Source organism: Petromyzon marinus, chromosome 15 (assembly GCF_048934315.1).
Source record: "Petromyzon marinus isolate PM22_M1 ecotype Great Lakes invasive population chromosome 15, UKy_Petmar_22M1.pri1.0, whole genome shotgun sequence".
Taxonomy (NCBI): domain Eukaryota; kingdom Metazoa; phylum Chordata; class Hyperoartia; order Petromyzontiformes; family Petromyzontidae; genus Petromyzon; species Petromyzon marinus.
The window spans coordinates 9,207,401-9,233,589 of record NC_133681.1 but is presented as its reverse complement, the minus strand read 5'-3'; the positions used below and the strand labels follow the sequence as shown (position 1 = coordinate 9,233,589).

At 40.0% G+C, this 26,189-nt stretch overlaps 1 protein-coding gene across 5 annotated transcripts in view; it reads right to left on the bottom strand.

Moving 5' to 3' along the window:
* Nucleotides 1-18,255, bottom strand: part of LOC116942646 (uncharacterized) — a 33,658-nt gene extending 15,403 nt beyond the window's left edge. The window contains exons 1-12 of one of the 5 annotated variants that reach the window (XM_076067275.1): nucleotides 18,060-18,255; nucleotides 15,863-15,989; nucleotides 15,373-15,538; nucleotides 14,059-14,401; nucleotides 11,955-12,074; nucleotides 10,820-11,459; nucleotides 9,385-9,530; nucleotides 7,400-7,632; nucleotides 6,751-6,912; nucleotides 5,088-5,307; nucleotides 3,081-3,246; nucleotides 1,160-1,319 (exon numbers count right to left, since the gene is read on the bottom strand). In XM_076067275.1, coding sequence (XP_075923390.1) covers nucleotides 1,160-1,319; nucleotides 3,081-3,246; nucleotides 5,088-5,307; nucleotides 6,751-6,912; nucleotides 7,400-7,632; nucleotides 9,385-9,530; nucleotides 10,820-11,459; nucleotides 11,955-12,074; nucleotides 14,059-14,401; nucleotides 15,373-15,538; nucleotides 15,863-15,915 — 2,409 coding nt within the window. In that variant the 5' untranslated portion in view covers nucleotides 15,916-15,989; nucleotides 18,060-18,255. The remainder of the gene's footprint in view (nucleotides 1-1,159; nucleotides 1,320-3,080; nucleotides 3,247-5,087; nucleotides 5,308-6,750; nucleotides 6,913-7,399; nucleotides 7,633-9,384; nucleotides 9,531-10,819; nucleotides 11,460-11,954; nucleotides 12,075-14,058; nucleotides 14,402-15,372; nucleotides 15,539-15,862; nucleotides 15,990-18,059) is intronic. The other 4 variants (XM_076067276.1, XM_076067278.1, XM_076067279.1 and 1 more) reach the window with 4 other exon arrangements.
* Between the last annotated feature and the right edge of the window lie 7,934 nt (nucleotides 18,256-26,189).

Here is a 26,189-nt window from a genome sequence, read left to right as displayed (position 1 = left end):
TATAACTTAAAAACTAACCCTTGAGGAAATCAAAACTTAAGGACAAAAAAGTATTCAAGAGAATAACAAGTTATTCTGTACACAACAACATGCTGTTTCCATGTTAAGACTCCTGCTGAATTATGACTCACAATCACAAGGATGCGAGTACAAACCCAACTGGGTGTTAGGTCAGCCGATCATTACCCCTATGATTAATAGCATGAGTACAACTTTATGGAATGTTATCCTAGAGAGATCTGTTCCAACCCTTAGAATTATAAACGTCCACCACAGACTTGGTATCACTAATACGGTTGAGTACTGCCCAAGTCTCAATTAAGCAGCATAATGACAATTAGCAGAGTTCACGCTATGTTTGTTTTGTAATCAGCAGGGTGGGGGGTGGGATCGAGGCAGGCAGGGGGAGGAATAGGGCTGAACGATTTGGGGAAAATATCTAATTGCAATTTTTCTAACAGATATTGCGACTGCGATTTGATTTGCGATAAAAAAATGTAAGTGAAGCTTCAGTTCAATATTCACTGTGTAATAGATTTAAAACATGTGATGGAGCATTACCACATTATACCATCAAAATATTAACTGCTCTATATATTCTAATGCAAGAAGATATGAATTGCTTCCAACATGTATTTATAAAAACATTTAATTGAAATAGAACAATTACGTTAAAGTTAGAATAATAAATAATAAAAGTTGCAATAGGAAAGTAATAGGACTTTTCAAATAGCAAAAAATCACAGCCTTTGCGATTTGCTAATCGCATTGTTTCAAATTGCAATTTCGATTTGTAATTGATTAATCGTTCAGCCCTGGGGAGGAGGCGTCAAAGGTGAAAGCTGATGAGACTAGGTTTTTACTTTTTGTGGGAGTTAAGTTTTTCGGAAGAGGTTACTCTTCAACTTTGCCTTTGTAAAATTTCAATTACAGTATACATTCTCATGGCAAGCAATTCAATTAATTTGTATAAGTGTGAACGCAGGCGCATCAGCTTATTCTACACTGCTCCTAGGTTATATCACTACCAAAACAAAGCCTTGTCAAAATGTAGATTAATACAAATGTTTTAACACAAAGCTCGTGGCACATTAACATATTGCGGGCTCTGCAAAAATAGACAGGTACGGTGTTCATGATGATGCATGCGTAAACATACGTGATTCCGTGCGTCCTTCAGGTTAAACATGAGACTCCTATACTTGTTCTTATATTTACTGTCTGTATCTTGAAACTGGGCATACAGCTCCTTCTCAATTTCATCCGCCACTTTTAAAGCTTCATCTTCTGAAATTTTCAGGCTCTTTGAGTCTTTCATCCTAGTTAAAAAAGCAGAGGTGATAATACTGACTAGCCCAGATGATGCTGTGGTTAGTGAGAAAAACTCACAATCATTCAAGGCTCACTCAGAGGCAGTTTAGTCCAGCACCCCTTCAGGGTTAATAAACAATTAATTAATAATCAATCTGAGAGACAAGGGATTGATCACTCCCCAAGACACTGGGATGCAAGGTGGGTGAAAGGATTTATGAACCCATTTGTGTGGACCTTTCAGCGTTACCATGTTACATACATGTTTTTTTTTTCCTTGGTGCTCGGGGTCCCTCTGAAATGTGAAACAATGTTTCAAAGGAACTGGCCAAACATACCAACGCACGACTCTCTCGAAAATAAAACTGTACGATCGGTAAACCCTTTTATGGACACACAAGTGACATTACAGCAGGGCAACACATCTGAAGTGTTTAAAAACCAACACAGGCACTGGCTGTGTGCTACTGAAGCTGGAATAGATTTTCCTGGAATGGCAAATGTCAATAGCAGAAGGAGACAGTGGGAGGTGAAATGCAGTGAGGGTCAGTGAGGAAGGTGAGGCAAAGGTGGTGTCATGCTGCACACCACAATCGATCAGAAGGAGGGGGTGGGCTAGTGGGTGTTAAGACAACTGTGCTGTGCTTAAGTTTTGGTAAATATTCGGCAGATAATAAATCAAAGAAATAACAAAATTTGGGACACTAATCAACTCAAGAATCAATCAATTCTGGCAAGTTTTTTGTACTTATTTGCATTGTTTCTCTTGTGTCTATATAATTTGTACAATGTACTTACCCCATGGCTAATAATGTGCATGAATTGTAAATTGATTATCAAATGATTGATTCAATGCGTGTATGTTGAGCACGGGAATAGATTTTAATTAATGAGTTGAAGCATTGCTACATGCCTTGTAAATAGTAAATATGTAATTGACTTAAAACTTTCGTGACTGCAGGAATTCATATTCTTGGTTCTATCGGTAAAGTCACGTAGATAGAAAATAATAAAACGAATTAAATTAAATGTTGCTTTTATTATTTTAAATTTATTATTTTTATTTTAAATTTGTATTTTATCATTTTTATTTTCTATTTATGTGACTTTACCAAAAGAACCAAGAATATAAATATGTAATGTTGGACACACATTCAGGACACATTAAGTGGTTTACACAACATTTGGTGCTGTACTAATCCCAGGCCCTCATTTTGTACTGTTTAAAGTCCATGCTCAAAAATACAAATGTATGCACAAATTCAAACTGTCTGCAGATCTCAATAGGTGCAGACTCGTCACTATCTAACATGTTGATATATTTTTTTATATGAATTGACAATCCCCTACCATAAAAATGTGGAGTTTCCACTACTGGTTCTGAACCTCAACCCATGATCATATGAATGGGAAAACTGTTTGATGTTATTGAATCCCAAAATAATTTTAGAAAGATCATGTTTGAGACATTTGGTAAACTTGCACTATAAATAGTTTAACATCTGTGCGAAAAAAGAGTATCAGGATGAAACCCAAAAAATAGGACACTGAAATTAAGACAAATGTCATTGACCTACTTAATTTACTGCCATCTAGTGGCCACCTCATATCCATGAAGGCTTGGGGTTATCACAGCTCAGGATGTGTAGCACGTGTCCCCAAAGCAATGGATGAGGCGAATGTTTCATCGTGATGGGCCCATATAAATTGTGATGGCTATAGCGCCCATAAGAACCCTACACAAAATAAAGCAATTGTTCTTGTTTTACCTTTTTGCAAAGATGTCTCCGAGTGAACGGCGCACATTGCTCCGGATGAGCTTGTCATTGGGAGCAGGTGCGGGTGTTTCTGATTTTCTCTTTAACTCTGGCTTCTTATCTTTGGTCACCGTGTCTTTTTTGTTGTTTATGGTGGAATCTGTTTTTTGCTTATTGGCTGAAAAACAAAATAAAATATTGCATTCAGAGCAGTGCTACAAACAACAATATTTACTGATTAGGCATCCCTGAAAATTTGAAGATTAAAATTTATTCAGATATATCCTCATCATTTTCAAGGGAGCCTCACTGAGACCCGAACGTTTTTTGAGGAAGAACCCACATTTAAATCTTTGGCTCATGATTATTGCGAAGTGTTTTACATGCCGGGGGAAACCGATTGTACTGAGAGAAGACAAGCCTGAAAAGGAGATAGCGCGTAAAAGTCTGCACAGACCACACAAACACATTTACTCTACTAGCATGACTTAGCCACCTTGCAGCCCAGAGAGACTGTGTTTGTCATAACACATGATAATATCTAAGTGTTTCACAAACACTTCCTACAACCATGTGTTTCCAGCACTGACACAAATCACATGCTTACTCGATAATACAACCATTTAAATAGCTTATGGAGTAGGAAAGGTTGCAATGATACATTTAAAAGGATAATCTTGTTCAAAGATCCTATCGCCATGCTTCATAAAAAAAAATGCTGTAAAAATGTGAAGGAAGCTGCTGTGAGAGAAGGGGATAGAAAGTTTGAATCAGTTATTTTATCTAACAAGTAACCTACAAGATACTACCAACGAGTTACAAGTCCAACAAAATATGACCCATGGGCTGTACACAGTTCGCCTTACAGTGTTGTATCACTCCACCAGACCATGCCAGGACACATTTCCCTCTTGCTAGAAATATAAAATGTCTGGTGCTTGTATGTCTTGTAATCAGTTTAACGACCGCTATTCTAAGCTCACGTTGTTAATAGCATTGTATAACTTGATTGTTGTTGAAACAATAGGAAGTAGCTTGGTGAGTGTATATTTTAGGATTGCAAATTCAGCATAGCATTTGACTACTTAGTTTTACCATCAAACTCAACAGCCTGAACCAACAAAACCAAGTATTTGGAAATGACAGGGATTTGCAATTGTGAGACAGCCCCAGCTCACGATGGTTCTAAGTCTGGTTGCATGCTAAATGGTACTCGGGCAGTTTATGCTATCTCTGCTCAGAAGGCTAACATGTATCAGTCTGACAGCAATAGGCAAATTATTGTTTTGGAACAACAATGCATGCCAAATAGTTAAAAAATAAACTAATTGGAGATGTGTGTTATATTACTCCAAGGTCAGTAAAATTGGTACCAATTGGTAAGTACCATTTGTTGAAAAATCAACAGTGATTGTGATTTACACTGGTCCCCTATTCAAGCAATGTGAAATCTTCAGCACTGGCTCAGGGCTACTACTTCAGTGGCTCCTGCCAAATGTTCAGAATTGTATACAAAGTATTTTAGTTGGTCCTGTTAAAAATGCAATGAGCTTGGCCTTGACGGTTAATCAGACCACCTCTACAAAAAAAACCGTTACAAACACCTGCCTGTTCATGCTCGTGTTTAACACGTAGGCTTTCGTGACTAGTATTATTCATAATTACAATAACTCCCCCCCTCCGCCTCAAATCACTGCACCTGAATAAGTTAAATGATGACGTCACCCTGCTGCTCTATTTAAGACTGGGAGCAAGTGAGGACTTTACCATTCTGGCGAATTGCCCGGTGATGCTGGATGTAATTACTAGCGAAACGTCGTATTCAAACTGTAAATGTTGTGGATTCACTCTTCAACACACCGATGGGCTAAAGTAGTGAACTAATTGTCTTTTGTCAACATGACACTCATTTTTTGCCGATTGGCCGTGTCGGGTGGTGGAGGGTTACGACACAATTATAAATAACGCTATCTAACCCAAAAACATTCATTATGAATCACTCTAGTGTGTAGACGTTACCTGTATTGTAAAATGTTGACGAGGGGATGTTGGCTTTTGATCCCAGCTGAGCATTGGTTGCAGGCTGTGGCTGCTTTACAAGGCTTCCAGGCTTAGGCACATGGATCACATTGGCCTTGATAAGCACCACCCTATTGCTGCGCTCAAACACCACCACAGGCTTATCGCTCGAGTTCCTCCGCAAAGCAGGGTTGGCATCGAGCCGTGTGCCAGAAGGCTGCTGTTAAGCACAAAACAAATTAGGACCTAAATTCAACTACAGTACAGAAACTCATGGTGATGATAAAGTGCATTGTCCAGGACTTAGGCACGTGTTAAATGTTACTGCCACGCGCAATAAATAGGAACACCTGAGCTTTACGCTCATTTTGAGGAAAGTCGAGCATAGCCATGTTTAGCCATATTCACGTCAAATAGTGTTTTGCATGTGGAAGGAATTCCCGTAGAAAGCCCACACGTATGAGAAGACAACACTCAAACGTTTACATATATGGATGTAAAGAAGCCATTTCCTTTCATGCCTATTTTATGGCCACCTCAAAATGCAGTAGAGGTATGAGAGTTTCACAAATCAGAAAAATCCACCAACCCTCGTCTTCAACCTGTTTGATTACAGGTATGCATCAGTCACCATGCCCAGCGGTGGCCATAGAGGAAGGTGATGAACACCTCAAAACAGAGGCTTTGACCTTGAGACGCGTTGCCACAACTGGACTGGCAATCGGAGGGTGTCGCAGTGGGTCCTACACCACCAAATATCCAAAACATATAATTTGCCAGCTAAGTTCACTTTCCTTCACAGTCTAATGACTAGTATGGTGGCCCACGTTACAGCTCCACTGGCCACCCCATCTGAGGGGATGTGGAGCCAGACGTGCGCTACAAGGTAATTTTGGTAAAAATTAGTATGCAAAAGACTTCAGGGAAAACAAGCAAAGGCTGCAGATGATTTGCCCCCTGCGGGTGTTTGATGCTTATACTTTTAGATTTGAGATGAAGTCGGGTGGTGGCGGTGCACGCCTTTAATCCAGCGCTGTGGAAGCGAGGGATGGTGGACCAGGCAAATGTTGAGCAACTTCATTCCCATGGACATCGACGGGGCAATACCCTCGCTTGCCAGCAGAACGCAGTATAGCAAAGTGTGGCGTGATATCATGCTATTTCTGTATGGGACAAATTGTTGCTCCCTCACATGTGTGGGCTTTTTCTGGGTCCTCTGGTTTCCTCCCACGTGTATAAACAACCACACTGCAGAGCAATTCTTCATGGTAGCTCACCGCCTGGCAGCCTTTCAGCTTTTCTGTGGTTCCTCAGCGATTGTGAGATGCAATGTGCATGAACAATGCTATGCAAAACAAATAATTTGCTTATTTTTAGACTAGAACTGTGGATAGAATTTGACATGAATACAAAATATTTTCACCGTGTATATCAGGGGTCAGCTTCATGAAACATTTTTTCTTCATATTAATATACCAATGAAGTTATTTTATCAAGATCTTTAAATATTTGCATGTCTTTATAGATAATAATTATTTATAAAACAATAACATTAAAAACAGAAGATTAAATGTAGATTATTAATCTATAAAACCTAGACCTCTGCTTGCATCTCCCGCAGTTTATAACTATTCACATTTTCAATGTTTAAAAGTATACTGACCACAGATAAGCTGGAATCTCTTGTGATGCTGGGTAGAGGTGCAGGTTTGGCTTGTCCTTTCTGGAGGGTCTGCATGGTGTGAGCTGCATGTCGCAGGATGCAGTCATTGCTGCAGTACACAGAGCCTGGAGCTGCCATCTTAGTGCACCCCGTACCAGCACACTGCACAAGACAAATACCATCAATTAGCCTTCAAGGCTATAGGGGTAACTGCTGTTAGTAAAAACCTTTGAACACCAGCACAAACACCACACCCAGCCACCTTTGTCGCCCCACAGCTAACACGTTTCCTTTACCTTGCAATGCATACTATATTTTCAGCTCACACTTAAGTGACTGCCAAATTCAATGATCAAAAGTAATTTCCACAAATTTAAAGTGTATCTATGCTCAATCAATCAACTGGGCAGCAATGATCTCTTTCGGCAGCCCTGCGCCAGCGGTGGAACACTCATTCTCACAGTGTGAGCCAGTCTCTCCACAGGGTGGCACCACTGCTGCCTTCTCAAATAAATTGTACTCAGTTAATTAACCCTCAAGTGATGATGGGCCGAGTCAATCCCTGACCAGGATAATGACTTGTAGCCTTCCATTTGCAGGTCAAATGCTCTTACCACAGCACCATATGGTCGGATGACTGTGCAGTTACCCTGTTTAATATCCTCTTCTTCTTTGTGATGTCAGACACAATCTTCGCTTTCTCGATCTTGCCCTTGATGTTGCCTTGCTGTATGTTTGTTGGCATGGGTCCGTCGCTCATGCCATGCAAGGCCGCTTGGGCAGGCGTCCCTTTCCCTGGCATGGCCCCGGCATCTGCCTCGGACAAGGTGGTGCTGCTCTCAGCTTTCGCTCCAAGTTGCACGTCCTGATCAGCCCCGCCGGCTGAGAACAAAGTGCCGCAGAGACAATAACCTCGTGCCACATTGTTTCCAGCTATTGACCGACTGCTGCTATTTTTATAAGAAACTACATGTCACTTTACGATGCACAATCAATTAACTGGAAACAATAATAGGCACGAGTTCAGAATGACTAACTTACCGCAACCACAATCTTACAGTTACCCAGTGAAGCCTCATTGAGTCTTCAAGACTGTTTCAGCACGGTCCTACTTGGGAGGGTAGAACCGTTCCTTTCTGAATGTTTTATCTTGTAGTCATAAAATAGACAGCCCAGAGAAACCAAAGGCATGAGCGGTGAACGTTAAAATCCCCAAAATAATCTAAAAGCCGCTTGCCATACTGGCTCCTACAGCCACCTCACTTACCAGCAGGTGGGAGTCTCACGCAAATCATGGCTCATCCACGTATGATCCATCAACCCGACCTCCAAGTCACATGATTACAGGTGTGCAACACCAAACCCGGCACTTATACCAGGTTTTTTTACTATATTAATAACTAAATCATTTTGCACTTAAAGCTTCTTTTGCTTTTGTAGTCACATGTGTGACCTGGTAGGTGAGCAAATTCCTGCATCACTGAATGATGCTATACTTATGAACGCACTTTTGTTACATTTCACGTTTCATTATAATTTATCATGTGCGCTTTACGAAAACTGTGACTCAGTTTATTTCCTGTATTTATAATTGGGTGAGAGGCCACTGGGACAACATGTCGCTTTTGCAAGGGAGACCTGGAGGAAATACAACAGCAAGCAAACAGGGGACAAATTTGGTGCATAAAAAAAATAATTAACATAAACAAAAAATCTATTTTTTTTTAAATAGAGTAGCTATGTTTTTGAAGGCGTAAACTAAAACTGAAAAAGTATAAAATCGGCTTAAATTAAATGTATGACATTGTATTAAACACTTACATTTAAAATATATATTTTTTTAATCATATAAACTGTGCTAAAAATGTATAACCACGTAAATGTGAACGATTCTAAAACAAAATAATCGTATGGACTTGTTTTCTCTCGCATTGTAAAAGCGAAATGAACATACACGCCTGTAATCAAGTGCTTTTAAGTAGGTTGAGTGGATCACAGATCACCGAGTATTGTGAGGTAGCACGAAGACAGAAGGGCAGCAGGGAGATAATACTCAATGCCTAACATTGAGTATTCTCCCCCTTCTATTACGTGTGGATGTTAATCACATACTGTGTTTTCATGCCACTCGAACCATACTTATTGATTGCCCAAATATCCAAATGCAGGATCTCCCTGGGAGTGCTTAAGAATAAATGAGCCTTTCTTGGTTAAGGATTTTTTTTTTTAACGCATGAAAAAGCAGTGGTACGTTCATCATTTAGTATGGAGAGCTGAACATGCGAAGGACATTATGGAAAGTACATTTGTCACCAGTCGAGGAAAACATGTGATTGAGGTGTTTCTGGATACCAGACTATAATATATTATTGCTCGACTCAAAGTTGGAAGGTGAATTAACATTTGTGCTGGGTTCACTCAACATCACAATTGAGCTGACACAATGAGTACCATTTTGTGGAAGGTCAACACTGGTCGTCCTCTAAACAGTCTGGCTTCTGCAATAGCAATATGGAATTTACACCACTGGCCCAAGGCTGCCAAAGGGGATGATGACTGACCCATGCAATTTCCTCTGGCAGACACTTTGACATCAGGCATTTGCCCATGATCCATGCAACCAAGAGGAATTACCTTGTTTGGATTCATCTTCTTTGGAGCTGCAGTTTGGACAAATGTAATCTTCGCCATTGCGTTCCATCTGCCGCCCACGGGAAACTGTGATTCCAACGCAATCACCATGAAACCAGTCCTCACATCGGTCGCAACAAATCATAAACCTGTCGGAAACAAGTACCATTCCACCATAAAACAGGTGCCTACACTCAGAAATAATTCCCAAAATAGTTTTCTTTTGTACTCAGTCTTTCAATGTAATAAATCTTTGCAAGTGCTACAAAATAAATGTCGACCTTGAACGCTTTGAAGTTGGGGAAATTTAAGAAAGTGGCACACCAAACACACCACACAAACGGACGTGGTGCCACATGCCTATAACCATCACACTTTGGAGGCGAGGTTGGTTAATCACACCAATATAATCACGTACTGTTAAGACTCAATTCGTTGGGGTGTGAGGATGCAAGAACATGGCAGCACAGTAAGTGGAATTTTGACTCTTCAGTCCAGATTTTTATCCCCTTTGATGTGCTGGAATTCTCCAAATACTAAGATTTCCTCCAAACAAAACACAAATTCCAGATTAAAATTATTTGCTACATGTGTCAATCGGTACCCTGGACACCCTTGCAAACAATATGTTCTATCGCAAGGGATTTTCTGGGTGAATAATTTTAACAAATAACAAAAATATTATAAAGAGAAATTCACCGAACAACCAAATCCTGAAAAAGTCTTAACTTAGTTTAGGCTTTCCTAGATACGGACCTATGCTTATTATTAAGGATATGCCACTTTCTATAAAAAAACATATTTTTCTTCTTAGATTGCATTCCAGATTGGTTAACCACAATTAATGACTTATTAATGAAGTATCCAAATAACCATGTGACACATTTGTACATTGCTAGTATCAAGTCATAATTCCCAACTTCCATTTCTTATTACATCCTTCCTCCATTTAAGAGTAGCTACACTTTGGAGATCAATACTCAACTGTCCTCTTTACCATGCTCAAGAGAGGGCTAGACACTTGGAAGTTTGAAAATTAATATCTCGCTCGGTATTCTACTCAGCCCATCAACTCTCCGTGGTTGATAAAAAATAAGTGCCATTTCCGGGAGCTCAACTTGCATCCATCGTGATAATTTATCATTTCAACCGCTTGCTCAGGGCAGCCTGCAGAGATGAATACCTCTCCATTGCTTATTTGACCATGGATCCACTAACTTTATTAATGACTGCACTAAAATACAATTAGAGAAAATAACGCTGAATTACTGTAAGTTTAAATAAGCAGTAGATCATGCACATTTACGTGCAGCGTAATTGGGATAGGGAGGGAAACATTCCAGTCTCATATCTTCCAAAATGTGATATAGAAACCAATCAATGTCACGAGGGGCTGGGTCTGTGAAGTAAATACACTGCAAATGTGTTTAGCATTTACCTGTTATTATATGGCTGTCGACAGATGCACCAAAGTTTGTTGGGGTCATTCTCACTGTCACTCTCATCAGAAAGGGCTGATGACATTGTTTCAGTCAGGTCCGTGCTGCTCTCTTCTTCAAACTTCTGTGATCTCATCCTGCCCGCTTTAGCATTTCCAGACTTGGCATTATGATCTTTCGGACCGTCTTTCTTGACTGCGGGAGGCAGGTTGTCTGGTACAAACAGGGGTGGCTCCTCAATGCTCGTTGTTTTGCGTTTTGCAAGCAATTTGCTCTTTGCTGATTCAGCTTCAGACTGTTTCAGGAATGAACTTTTCCCTGCAGACTTTTGCTCACCGTCCTGCGATGAGCCTGACCGCACCTGCCTGGTTTTAGGAGTTGCATGCTCTGGGTATTCCTCCCCATCATCATTGTGTGACGAATGGCTTTTTGACACATCATTGCCCTTCCCACCCGAGGGTTTTGCATTGGTGCAGGCACTGGCACACTTGGTGGAGGCACCTTGCTCTGTCAACTGCTGCTGTTTTCGGGTTTGCCTTGGTTTACGCCGCAAACTTTCCTGTTCACTCTCTCCAGGTGGGTGCTCTGCACTATTGGTCACTGTTTTAGGCCTCTCTTCAGCTCCACCTCCACTTGCTCCTGTGTTGGAAACACATTCAAGAATCAAGAAAATGGCATCTCAGTCAAAACATTTTCATTTCTTCTTAGATACGTATATACTGTGGAGATAAAATCGTTTCCTGCTCATGGGAAACATAGGAGACACTCACCTCCTACTTGTCAACTTGAGCCAGTGGTGAAAATTACACGATCATATGGCGAGGGTCACCCTCTCAAAGAACAACTACTGCTGACTTCTCAGAAAGTGACAATGATCCCAGAGCGAGTGCCAAGTTGACTGACCAGATCTGAACTAGTCACCTTTCACTTTAAAGATGAAACCTATAAACACTATGCTACCCAACCGATATACAGTACACGAAATGCTGAGACTATCTCCCAGCTATGTGAAATTTCCACCACTGGTTCAGGGTCATCAACGGAGATGAATACCACCCAACACTCGTTTGTACATGGAAGGACTTTTGGCTATGATATCCACACACAAGCAACACATTTCAAATGTATACAAACCTGTTTTTTGTCTTTCTGCATTTGAAAGGTTAGTGAATTCAGATCCCATTACATCCTCTATAATCGGTAAGCTTCCATCCTTTAAAAGGCTCTCTACCATGGCATCATCCAGTCCCAGCCCTGTAAAAACACACATTTTCAATCAAAAAATACTGAATACCTTGAATTGCTATTGTGCTATGCTTGTTTTATACTAGATTACATTTTCACTTGACAATGCATGTGAAAAAGGGTCAAAATAACATTAAGTGGATAAAGCAGCTACTATATATTCTGCACATGTTAAATAGATACCCTTAGGAAAACATTAACCATTAAAAAATCTAAGCGCTGGTTGAATAAATAGTGCAGCTAGTTATTTTATTTAAATGTTTAATATGTTGCTATGTACGGTGCGAAAGTTAAAAGTACATCAATTTCACGTAAACAATTAATCATGAGCCATTTTAAAATGGTGATGTCAAACAATAAATGAAATTGACACCAATTTTTAAAAATTACTGCAGAGTAATAATTCATGGTATTTGTAAGTCATCATCGTGTAATTACCTTGGTTTAAGAGTTACAGCTGATTTTATAGGATTGCTTAAGTTACACGTCATTCTTGAAGTGATAGTTACAATTATGAATGTTTTCCTGGTGTATTGTTAGTATATGTTGGAGTATTTCTGAGTATGAGAGTGTTCTTGTTCTGTTGGTTTTACAGTTTTTATACGATAAGTGCTTTGAGATTCTTGTTTGAAAAATTGTTCACTTATGCAAACATATGGTAATTGAACGTTAATTTCTATTTCATTAATCAACACCAGAATCAAGATTAAATAGTCAATGGTTGCAGCTCTAATTGTTAGAAAATAAAAATATGTAAACCATGCATTTACATAATCGCCAACATTTAGGGCAATTAAGAAAAACTTCAACTATTTTTTGTTGAAGACACTTGATGTTTCATCATCATGAGACCTCCTTTGCCAGTACCAAAATATAATAGGGTTTTTCCCCTTTTTTCTGGCAACAAAACTGAAACCTTTTACAAGGATTCATGTCTGCATTAACCACAATACCTGCCGTCAAAATGCAAACAAAAAACATACTATGATAATATATGACGCCAAAAGGCATCTGGTCGAACACCAATTGGGTCGAGGCTCAAAAGAAAGCCGTTCCTTGGTGTGGACCACCAAGTGACACTGCATATATTATCATAGTATGTTTTTTGTTTGCATTTTGACTGCAGGTATTGTGGTTAATGCAGACATGAATCCTTGTAAAAAGGTTTCAGTTTTGTTGCCAGAAAAAAGGGGGAAAACCCTATTATTACACTTGATGTTATCACTGTTAAGTACTGATATACAATCCAGGTACAGTCATGCAATACATTCGATTAAGCCTACTAGTTTCCATCATGTGCCAGCAAGGTTGAACAACAGAGCGTTATCAGAATAACCAATACATTTCTCATTACCAATGAATGAAACATACCAAACTGAATAATACAATATCATTCCGTTAATAAGTATGTGTTTCCCCTATAAGGAATTGTAATATGTATTTTTACTAATGTAGCATATATTCACAATAACACACATTACAACTCATTACTAATCATAATCATTGACTGATTCCCAATCGAATATATAATCACTGCACCTGAATGAGTTAAATGATGATGTCACCCTGCTGCTCTATTTAAGACCGGGAGCAAGTGAGGGCTTTACCATTCTGGCGAATTGCCCAATGATGCTGGAGGTAATTACCAGCGAAACGTCGTATTCAAACTGTAAATGTTGTGGATTCACTCTTCAACACACCGGTGGGCTAAAGTAGTGAACTAATTGTCTTTTGTCAACGTGACACTTTTTTTGCTGATTGGCCGTGTCGGGTGGTGGAGGGTTACGACACATTTATAAATAACGCGATCCAACCCAAAAACCATTATTATGCTTCTAGTTTAGATAAATTATCCAGGGTCAGACAAATCTTTGGCTTCATTAAGAAGATTATTTCACTCACATCCTTTGTGAAAGTAAATCTTAAAACAATAGAACAATTGATCCGAGTGGAAAGGAAACTCCTTCATTGCAAACGTTGGCCTTCAACTGACCTTCTCCCTCGGCGGAAGCCAGCGAGAAGCTGTCGCGCAGATTCTCGTGATACTTGAGATGGTACGGAGTGCTTGCCGCCGTGAACATGGGGTCCTTGTCGCTCAGCATTTTGGTGTATGTTTCAATAGACTCGAAGGAATCCCCCGGCGGCTGAGAGAACGTCCCACAGCCTTCCTCCACCGGCACGAGCTCGATGGCTACTGGCGGCTCCTCCTCCTCTGCAGGAACGAGCTGGATCTCCACGGGCACCAGCTCCACATCCAGTGGCACCAGCTCCACCTCCATCTGATCGCAGCTCAGCAATGGGTCCATCTGCGTGCCTTCTTTGCCTTGCTCCCCCTGCAATTAGATTTGTTTGAATGTAAGTTGTAATTAAATCAGGAGACAATCCCAATGAAAGCTGGCAATGACAAAAAGCTATCTTTAAATTTGTAGTGAAAAAAATATATTCATATATAGCTTCGAAATATAACTATCAAAAGACATATTTGAAAATTTTAAACAGGTTTTCACATAAAGCATCAAATATACTTTGGTTATTAAATTAGCATAATCAGTGGTCCCAAGCCAATGATATGTCATATACCTATGGTGGTCTCATGAGAGGATACACCACTGTTCGACTTTCCTGCAAAATGGTCATAATTTCGACCGAAAAAAAGTATGCATTTACATGATCCCTGTAAAGAATTTGAACTTGTAAATCTCTGATTGAGAGTAAAATGATCTTACTGCCAAACAGCTGACTATAAATGACATAACAATCACTTTAAAACCAACCGACTCACCTTTAACAATTTTAAGTTAGTCTACTCTTACCAATCATTATGGCACATTTTCCATGTAATTTTGAACAGAATTCACCGGCTCAAGTCTACTGTATACAGTAGAATTTGTATAATATTTTAGTAATTAAAATATCTCTGAAAACTACCTACTTTAAAAGTGTGCAGATTTTTGGTCAATTCCTGGGAGCAAACTAGAATTCTGGTGAAAACCCACACAAATTAATGGATAATACTAAATACATATATAAACCTTATGGTGGTACCCCGGGGTACCATTGTACCCTGGCTCTCGCATAAAGAGCCATTGGACTCGGTGAGGTTTTCATGGGAAAGAAACTAGCTTACATGTATTATGCATTTCTGGCGTTTCTCCATGTTATGATATAGCACAATAAGAATATAATTTGGAGAACATTTTTTTAAAATCCAGTACTCTTGTCAATCCACTTTTTAAAATGGAGTGGACAAAGCAATGACAAACATTTAGTTATGTATAGTAATGCACCAGAACAAAAAACTTTCCTGGTTGTCAGAACGGTTGATAGAGTTGAGAGGTACCAGCTCCCATGTCAAGCCATCAGTGCCATGAGATATCTGCTGTGATGTGGAGGAGCCATCAAGGATGCTCGCTGATGAAGGCTCAGAGATTTGAGTATCCGAGACGTCAGCACCACTGGACATCCCAGGGCATCTTGTGAAAGTTTGTGAAAACAGAGCACAATGAACGGCAACCATTCTTTTCAACATTGTAATTCATAAGTGCTTTGTTAAGTCATAACTGCATGCAAATGTTAAATTAGAGCAATGCTCACATTAAATAAGAAACATTAACTAGATAAAGACAATAAATGAACGTATAGCCTGCACGCTTACGTCCATTTTGGCATGTACGTGATGGGAAATGTAAAGAAAAATAAATACCTCATAAATGAATTACAAAGCACCACAATACCTTTCCACATCCATCACCAATATTACAGTTTAAGTTCAATAAAAAAAAGTGTTTACAATTTACCTGTCAAAGACTGTGACTTTATATAAAACACTCAGGTCCATCTTCTCAGTCATACTCCCTTTGCCTGCCTTGCTCACTTTACCAGTACCTTTCTGCTAGCATCCTTTGCAAGAGCATCCTGCCAAAACTGTCAAGCATATCATTGATCATTAACTTATTTTCCATTCACTATAACAATCTGCAAAAGCAATTGTTAGATTTGCATAACGTCAAAAGCTGTTAAATGTATATTTAGTATCCCCATTAATCCGTTACATCAACAACCACAATGTGCATAATAGTATAGGTACATTGACCATCACAGCATAGTTGTATTTGAACGCAAATGTCTGTGATGTACTTTGCAGTTTGTATTATAGTACAATAGAAATAATCTTTCTAGTAATGACCTGAAAAAGAGAATCAGATTAAGATAAATCACGGAAAACACACTTTAATAAAAAAAATATGGTGGTTATCCACAAAAAAGGTATTTAATTCCATAAATTTGTCGTATATTGGATTGGCCTTGCCAGATTAAAGGAACCACAAGATGGCTCTTTTGAAGATAAGAGATCTAGTGTACATGTATTCTTAGCAATGCATTTACCTACTTTACGCAGCTTCAGCGATAATATAGACTGATCAAGCAAAAAATATACATTGTTTCTCAAATAGCAATAAAAACCCTTGACATTTTAGTCAGCTGCTCTGCTCCATGTAGAGTGTATATGTATGCAATATCGCAAACAGTTAGTGTGACCCACACAACGCGGAGATGCCTTCATCCAGCAGTGGATTGACCAAGATGTGAACATGCAAATGTATATCACTTAAAAAATATATACATTAGTATTACATTTAGAATTAAAATGCACACATGCAGTATACAGACCTAACAGTCCAATAAGTATATTGCCTATGCATGTAAAGCCCGTTTGTCAATCCACTGATGGATGAGGGCCTCCTCCTCAGGCAGCGAGGGCTTATGGCCATACTTCACCACGCTGGTCAGTGAGGGTTGGTGAAAGTGCGGAAAATGTACAAGACCAATTGATTGTGTTATCTGGTCACACATTTAAGCACTGTACAATATAAACCCAACAGACTGTGCTTGGCTTGAGGTCCGACAGGCTCTGGCACATTCCAAGTGATTTGTTCATAGAGTACTGTACTCATACACATTTGATATCGTTCAAATCATATATAGCCTGCATAATTCAGTCCTATTTGACCATACTTCACCCAATTCAAGTCTGGTGGTGAGCATTTACGTATACTTTTGCCAATGGTGGGGGAAAAGAATTGCATTCTTTGAAGTTGTAATTTACAGCCCTTTGGCAATCCACTGCTGGATGAAGGCGGCCTCCCCATGCCGTCGACACGGATCATCAGGGATGTCTGTTCACACTTTCATGATGCAAGAAGACACACAGTGGTGTGTGTGTGTGGTGTGAGTGTGGTGTGAGTGTGGGGGGGGATTCAGGAGGCGTCCCAGGACAAGTTGTTATCCCTCGCCGCCGCGGTCGAGAATCGAACTCTGGTAAAACTGGGTGCATAGGCTAAGCGCCAAAAACGCCCCACGGCCCTATTGTCCCTTACACAATTTGCGATTGTATATTATCAATGCTCAAAACGACTGAGAAAAAACATGTTGTTGAGAAATATCGTCCATGTACCGTATCAAAGTTAAACGGACGCTGCAAAGCGCTGCACAGGGGGGTGGAGGGGGGAAAACAAAGTGCATGCGACTTTCTGCAACAAAAATGTGCACGTGTTTGCTTTCGTTTCAACACCGTCAATACAATATGAACGTCGCCGTGAATTATAGTATCTGGAACAGCAAAGAATCAATCGCAATGCAGTACGAAACGTCGAGTGTTTACATTGCAACATAAGGCAGCCCAAGCTAGGCCACAGGCAACGCGAGCGAACGTCTCGTTACGCGCCTGCTTTAATAATAGCAACACCATTGAAGCGTCAACTCCACGCTCAACGCCAAGTTAGCAACGGCGACAACGTATTTTAACTCTGATAAAAGAAACGGCAATACGAATTATTGTTTTTTTTTTGTTTAACATAACAACACAAGCGCAGCATCTGGGCCCTGATTGGTACTAGACAAGTCTTGGACTAGGCCCAAACCCTGGACGCCGTTGGCATTTACATCTTAACAAAGCAAAATAACTATAACAGCGGGAAACAACGACGCGCTCACCTTAGCTAACATTCGCGCGTCCTCGTTAAAGTTGCGTTCGCTAAAGCCATTGGCGTTGTTTTTTTTTTAACGTTGTTGCTATCGTCGTTCTTGTTGTGTCACGAAGCCGTCAGTTGAAACCTTCGCGAGAAGGCAACGCAGCCATTGCCCGCCGCCTCGGTGCAGGGCCCACGTGACCCCCGTCTTTAATGGGGCATTGGGGAGGTGGGGGGCAGGAGGCTGGTAAGCTGACAATTGACAATTGTCAAAATCAGGGCAATCCCGGTTCGTTTGTTTTGTTGACCGGAAAGAACCGTAAATTGTCCTCGAAATTCCACCAACAATTGTGCCGTGCGGTTTACGGACGGGTGGGCGAGCTGGGGGAAAAAAATGTTGAAACCGTCGTGGCGGATTTCGGGTTCAAGTTTCGTGATCTGCTTGACATAAAGTCATCATCGCAAGGTGGCACAATGTTTGGCCCAAATTTATTGCAGAGCAGCAAAAGATTATTTGGCAAAACATTGTAATGGAAAAAGATACGCGTGAATGTTAATGAGGAGAACATTAACTATCTCAGATTTTCTGACGAAATCGTCTTCATAATGTCGAATATAAATTGTCTGCAAGGAATGCAGATTAAGGCTGCCAAGTGGGTCTCGTCATAACCAAATGATATGCGCAGCAAAGTTTGCTAAACAAGTGAAGATTTCTATTGGAGAGACAACTGGAAAACACAGCAGATTGTGTGTGTGTAAATATGCAGACGAGAGACAGCATGTTGAAGTGCTATTGGAGGCTGAACTTGATCATGAAAAACAACGTATGGATATGCCTAAAGAATAACATTGTAATGAATGCATTATTACCTGCTCTCATATATGTTTCAGAAGCATTGTCATACAAAATAAATGAAACAAAAACGGAAGTGCCCAAAATGGGGAGATGCACGATTGTAATTAAATTTAGAGACCGAAAGAGGAACACATGGATTAAATAACATATGCAGGTTTTGATTTAAAGCTTTCGTGACTGCAGGGATTCATATTCTTGGTTCTGTCGGTAAAGTCACGTAGAAGGGAAACAATAAAATAATAAAAATATAAAACAATAAAATTATCACGACGTTTCGACTGCAACACAAGCAATCATCATCAGAAAATGTTCTTGCTGTGGTTTTCACACCTAATGATGGTTGCTTGTGTTGCAGTCGAAACGTTGTGAGAATTTTATTTTTTATATTTTTATTATTTTATTGTTTCCTTTTACATGACTTTACCGAAAGAACCAAGAATATGTATGCAGGTTTGTGACATTCAAACGTCAAAAAGTAAGTAGGCTTGGGAAAAACACAGGGAAAATAATGATGGGCAGATGGTCAAGAATAATAAGGGAGTAATAGCCAAGGAGTCGAATGGATCCGAGAGGATTTTCACCCAGGAGATGGAGTGATTAAATCAATTCATGCACATTTGTTCAGTGAACTGTTACAATGCAGGATCATCATAGATGGCAGAATCTTAGAGAGGCCTTCATCTAACAACAGATTGACCAAGACTGATGATTTCCTGCTCACAAATCGTAGTACTGTGCTCAAGTACAAAAATGTGCATGGTACGATATTTTGTAAATGTGAATGTCAAATTTAAAAATGTCCATGCTCAAACGAGCTACGTGCTGTGTTCATTCCCAATTACTTACCTGAGCTGGTTGTGGAAAGTGCATGCTCCTAAAGCACGGGCCAGTTTAGTAGACACCCAAAGCTGACTTCCCACCAAACTCTGAAACTTTCCGAAGGTGGTACTAATTGAACCCACCACAGATAATCTATGATCATGACTGGAATTGACTGTAGGGTTGCCAACTCTGAGATCAAAAAACGAATACTGAATCTCACAATACCAGATAATAGTGATGATGATGATGACCACATGGGTAGAACTACATGTAGTTGCAAGCGGTGTATTTGTATGCAACTGATAAAGACTGGGACACTGAATATCCCGGGAAGAATTACAGATTTACGAGGACAACTACCTCAAAATGAAGGATGTCCTGGCAAAACTAAGACATGTGGTAACGACGCCTGGGATTTGAACTCTTGAATCAAATCATTGATGTGCTCACTGGTCTGACGTGAATTTTGAAGTAAGTAGCATCCTTGGACCGGATTGTTGCATATCACTTTTGTGGAATTTTAACCAATGCCTGCAAGCTATTGTGGATGTTTTATTGTATACTTTATACTGTTGCCTTGTGAAGAAGCTACTCTATATTGTCCTCCTAAGAGCTGATGTGTGTTATGATTATAGATAAGAGCCGTCAGCTGTGTATTATTGAATTTCATACACATACCAACTCTGGTTTATCTATATAATGACTGTCAATGGAATGGACAGGGCCCAGTGTATATTTCTTCTTGCATCAAGTAATGTGAGATTAAATGTTAATTAGAGGTTACAACAGTGGGTCCTGTACTACATCCAGTGTAAATCTAAGAGCGGAATGATAAAGCGGGTTTCTACTTTTGATGTAAAGTTTTCGTGACTGCAGTGATTCATATTCTTGGTTCTTTCGGTAAAGTCACGTTGAAGGGAAACAATATATTTTATTATTTTATTGTTTCACTTCAACGACACTTTACCGAAAGAACCAAGAATACGGGTTTCTACTGTTAGTGTTTCATTAGTAGCTGATCTGTAAGCAGCGTCAAAGTAGTTAAAATGTGATCGAATGATAGCTTCAACAACTTGCAGAATGTTTCTGTATAAAAGCCATTTTTGAATATTATTTTCTCTCAGATGCTATCAATATGGGGTTGGAATGTAAGTTATTAAGTTATGAATCAATCCGCAAACCCAAGTATTTGAAGGACTCAATTTGTTCAATGACCTTGTTTCTTGACATCTGTAATAGAACCAACCAAGCGGTTTTCCTTAAAACCCTCTGCTGCTAGACCACCCAGATTGTATGGCTTACCAAAAATCCATAAAGAAGGTACACCACTTTGTTCTATCGTCTCCATCATTGACTCACCCACCTAAAAACTGGCCAGATTTCTGTCTGAGACCTTACAACCATTCACTGGTAAGACCACCTCAGCTGTACTTAGCTCACTTGGTATCGTTAATTAAGGACATCTCACTATCTCCAGGTGATTTGCTCGTTAGTTTCGATGTAGTATCTTTGTTTACCAAAGTTCCTGTGCCTGACACCATTGCAATCATTGAAAATTTGGTCCAACAAGGACTGAATGTTGATGTACCAGCCCTAGTTAGACACTGCCTCACCAACACTTACTTCACCTGGAATGGAACATTCTACAAACAAGTTGAAGGTCACCCAATTGGTTCTCCCTTATCAGATATGTTCGACTCTCTGATTTGACATTAACAGGTTAAATGTCTCACACTAACACAGCCACCGTCGCTCGTGTCCTCGATGTGGCGGCGGCTCTGCAATCTTACATTGACATGCTAATTTCTCACAATACAATGACCACCTCCTCGCCCTCGTCGTGGATGTAGCTCTCCGATCTTACATTTGCATGCAAGTTTCTCACTTTAACATCACTAGCCCCGCCCACTTCGTGTACGACCCTTGGGCTACGCCCATTTCAAACCTTTAAAACAGCCTGCCTCAGCAGCTTTCCCCCTCTTTTTTCTCCTGATGACGATTGCTTGTGTTGCGATCGAAACGTCATAGTTTTTTGTAAAAAAAAAGAACGTGTTCTACGTGACTAGATCGAAAAACCCAACGAATATGATCTTATTTCTGAAATACGTGATAGGTGAAGGGGATGAAACTGGATTTTTGTTCGAATTTAGGGGCAATTTTAGTGATGTTGGGGATTCTTTTTTACTTCGTTTGGAGATTTACCCAATACTAGCATGACATTGTCATCATTTTTTTATTCCGAGTGATTTAAGTTGAGTCCAATATTGTTTAAATATAAAGATAACATAATTACATCCAGAATTGTGGAACACCCTTGTTATTTTAATATTTGTGGACGAGGTGTTATCACGTTGTACCTTTTCAGAACGTTCTGAAAGGTAACTCTTAAGCCAGTGTATTGCATCGCCTGAAATATTTAGTTAATCAAGACTTGTGAGAAGAATATCATGGTCAACAGTATCAAAGGCTTTCATCAAGTCGAGGAACGGTGCACAGTGGCCTTTATCCATATTACTGAAGAGAAAATGTAATGCAACCATCTTCTCGAAAACCAGACTGTTTGCTGTACAGAAGATTGTGCCTTTTTAGGTAACAGTTTATTTGTGGTTTAAGTATTTCTTCCAATATTTTAGTAACTGGTGAAAGAAGAGATCAGTTTATAATTATTAGGGTCGTCTTTGGAGCCATTTAATTAAACAGTACTGAACGATTATCCTGAAGCGGCCCGAGTAATCGCCCAACACAAATGTAGTTGGTTACCAATTTTTGTCAATTAATTGAAAATCGACTCATGATTCCAAGCTCTTGTTAACACAAAGGAGTGGTAATATGTGGCCCGCCAGAGGTAATTGAAAGTCCGTTTCTGGCCTCGGTATGGAAATTATTCTTCTCCACCTCGGGTTGCCACCTGTCTGTGTGTGACCCGGACAAGTCGGCAACCTGAGGTGGAGAATCCAATCCCAGGACTGTCCAGGTTTCCTCGGACAGTCCTGGAATTGGCATCTGTGTTTGGGTGGGCAGGAATTGATTGAATGTATTTGTACCGAGATCTGGTGGTACTGTGTTAAACTCTACCACAGGTTTTATAGACCTCGGCTGACTGGAAATGCAGTGTGTCTGGGTTTGGTCCATTCACAAGGTTAGCAATCATATCCTCACCCCTGCCGGAAGCAGGTGACGTGCAATAATCATAACAATACGTCAATTAGTTAAGTTCACAATACATGCACGTACTGTAATAAAAACAAAAGGATTGTGTGTATGTAAAACAAAATCGTGTTCACATATACCAGGCTGACTTCGCTTAACGCGACTCTGTAGAACGCTGATTCGTTATAGTATTCCTTGTCCTGGAGTATTTTTTTTATTGCAAAAAAAATGTAGAAAATAAAAAAAACCTGAAAAGCGCTTACGAGTGAGATCGTGATATCCGCAGCCATTTTGTTTACATTCGTTCAGCCAATGAGAGCGATGAACATCAAGATTTGTGGTCACCATTACATTAAAAAAAAATCGATGTTATTACAATATTTGTTATTCAATGTTATTACAGGTTTTTTTTTTACATGTGTTTACTCCGCCTTGGTCTTTCTGCCTTGTTTTCGCGTCTTCTTGTGAGCATTTTAGACCCATAATGTTTGGAAAATGCCTGCAAGTGTGACTAAAGTGTCAAGGCAAAGCGTCAGTTTGGATGTTAAAATGCAAGCGATTAGGCGGGTCTAGGCAGGTAAGCGTCAGGTGGATGGACGAGTGAGTGCGGTATATAATGCTGATGTTATAATTAAGAATATATATTTACTTATAAGATAACGTTTGCCATCTGTATTGTTAACGCTGTAACCTAGACCAAATATAAAGCCCGCGTATATTGCTCATACGCAAGAAATAACTCTGTTGATAATGCATCCATACATATATACAATGGTAAAATAATCCCTTTTAGGACTGTAAAATTATCACTCACTTCTCCACGAATGCACATTCAGTGCAAAGCGATATATAAGTGTATTGGATTCATATTGGATGTGTAATGAATGCATTTTACTCCCTCCAGCCATTAGAGGCCGGTACAGTCATAATAAAAAAAACATCGATTGTATGAAGCCATACATATCTATATTCTTGGTTCTTTCGGGTTATATTTTTATTATTTTATTGTTTCCCTTCTACGTGACTTTACCGAAAGAACCAAGAATATGAATCCCTGCAGTCACGAAAGCTTTACATCCATACATATCTATTGGCGTATTCTCCAGATGAGAAGACGCACTTCCCAGAAAACATTGAACTTTGGGATGATGTTTGGCCAACTTTGACCCAACGTTGCATGTTTACTCGGTTTGTCTATTTTTTCCCCAGAAGTTGGGGGTGCGACTTATATTCCCGTGTGTGTGTGACCAGATTTGTATCACTTTAACTGGCACAAAAACTGACGCCTTTATTCAAGGCATCATGTTTGCAATAACCACAACACAAGCAGTCAAAATGCAAACAAAAGAGACAACTCTGATAAATAATATGCGCTGTCCTTGAATTTGATTGGTCCACACCCGAGACGGCTTTTCTTAGAGCCTAGTCTCCACTGGTGTTGGACGAAAAGACGCCAAAAGGCTTACAACTCAAAAACAGCGCACTATCAGAGTATTGAGGGCTCGGGGTGAGCATTTACATTATGAGACCTCCTTTGCCAGTAACAAGATATAGTAATAGGTTTTCCCCTTTTAACTGCCACAAAAACTGACACCTTTATTTAAGGCATCATGTTTGCAATAACTTGTTACTGGCAAAGGAGGTCTCATAATAATATAAATGCTCACCCCGAGCCCTCAATACTCTGATAGTGCGCTGTTTTTGAGTTGTACGCCTTTTGGTGTCTTCTGGTCCAACACCAGTGGCGACTAGGCTCTAAGAAAAGCCGTCTCGGGTGTGGACCAATCAAATTCAAGGACAGTGCATATTATTATCAGAGTTGTCTTTTTTGTTTGCATTTTGACTGCTTGTGTTGTGGTCATTGCAAACATGATGCCTTGAATAAAGGTGTCAGTTTTTGTGCAAATTAAAAGGGTAAAACCTATTCCTATATCTTGTTTCTGGCAAAGGAGGTCTCAATGTTAATGCTCACCCCGAGCCCTCAATACTCTGATAGTGCGCTGTTTTTGAGTTGTACGCCTTTTGGTGTCTTCTGGTCCAACACCAGTGGCTACTAGGCTCTAAGAAAAGCCGTCTCGGGTGTGGACCAATCAAATTCAAGGACAGTGCATATTATTATCAGAGTTGTCTCTTTTGTTTGCATTTTGACTGCTTGTGTTGTGGTTATTGCAAACATGATGCCTTGAATAAAGGCGTCAGTTTTTGTGCCAGTTAAAAGGGGAAAACCTATTACTATATCTTGTTACTGGCAAAGGAGGTCTCATAATGTAAAAGACTCTGACATCGTTCTCAGCAATGCTCATGTTTGTGTCTTTGCTGTTTTTGTTGCTGCTCATGCAGCACCACAGATCTCCCGTGTAAAATACCCGGGCAACTGGCTAAACGGGATCATCATCCATGTAACGAATAAAATGCACTCAGCATTGAAAACAAGTCTTGGGTGCGTCTTGCTTATCCCGATGAAATACTTTAAGCCTGCATGCGTTTTTTTCGGCCACTAGATGGCGTGCGTGCAACAGTTTAGATGTTCACGATGCGATCATGAAAACCTTAAGGTATACACCCCATAGTTGCAGTGTCATAATTATGACATTCGATTTCCCGGCGTGGCAGTTAAAACCATGCATACATTTATTAAACCCCCCCCCACCCCACGCCTGCTTGGTCAAAGGGGAAGAGGAGACACGGACACCAGCAGTGGCCCGAGACAGCAACTCCAGGGCTGCGCCTTTACTTTTTCGCCACTTCTTACGTCGTAGGGCTGATGGAGATGCAGAGCAACAACTGCAATTTCACACACTCAGGCGGTCTAGTGTATCGCTGTGATGTCTCCTTGGTATCTGTGGGTCGGGCATTGCGTCGTTGTACGTTGGGTGGTCTGTTCTGGATGACCACATTTGTGCATCAGGTATCCGTATCTGCCATTGATTGGATAAATATAAAATCCCATATGTTCTCATCCATATCGTTTTACTCGTTTCTACCGCATATATTTATTTTACAAGAATTTATAGTATTGGACATACTGTATTATGTCGGGTTACACACCATTTTTTTTTCTAAAATTAAAATGACATCTGGATGTGGGAATAGAGTTGTGGTATGTGACACCTCTGTTGGGTTAAGCAGAGTTGCAGATACAATTTATCGCGGTATAAATTAACAATCCAGAGATTGTGTAAAATGTTTCACTGGGAAACTTGCATTGGATTCTCATTAACTATTTCTTGAAAACACCACCTGTGGCCTGTCCTGGTGTGCGTGCCGAGGTCACGTTTTAAGGGGCCGTCCATAAATGACGTCACGCACCTAGGGGAGGGGGGATTC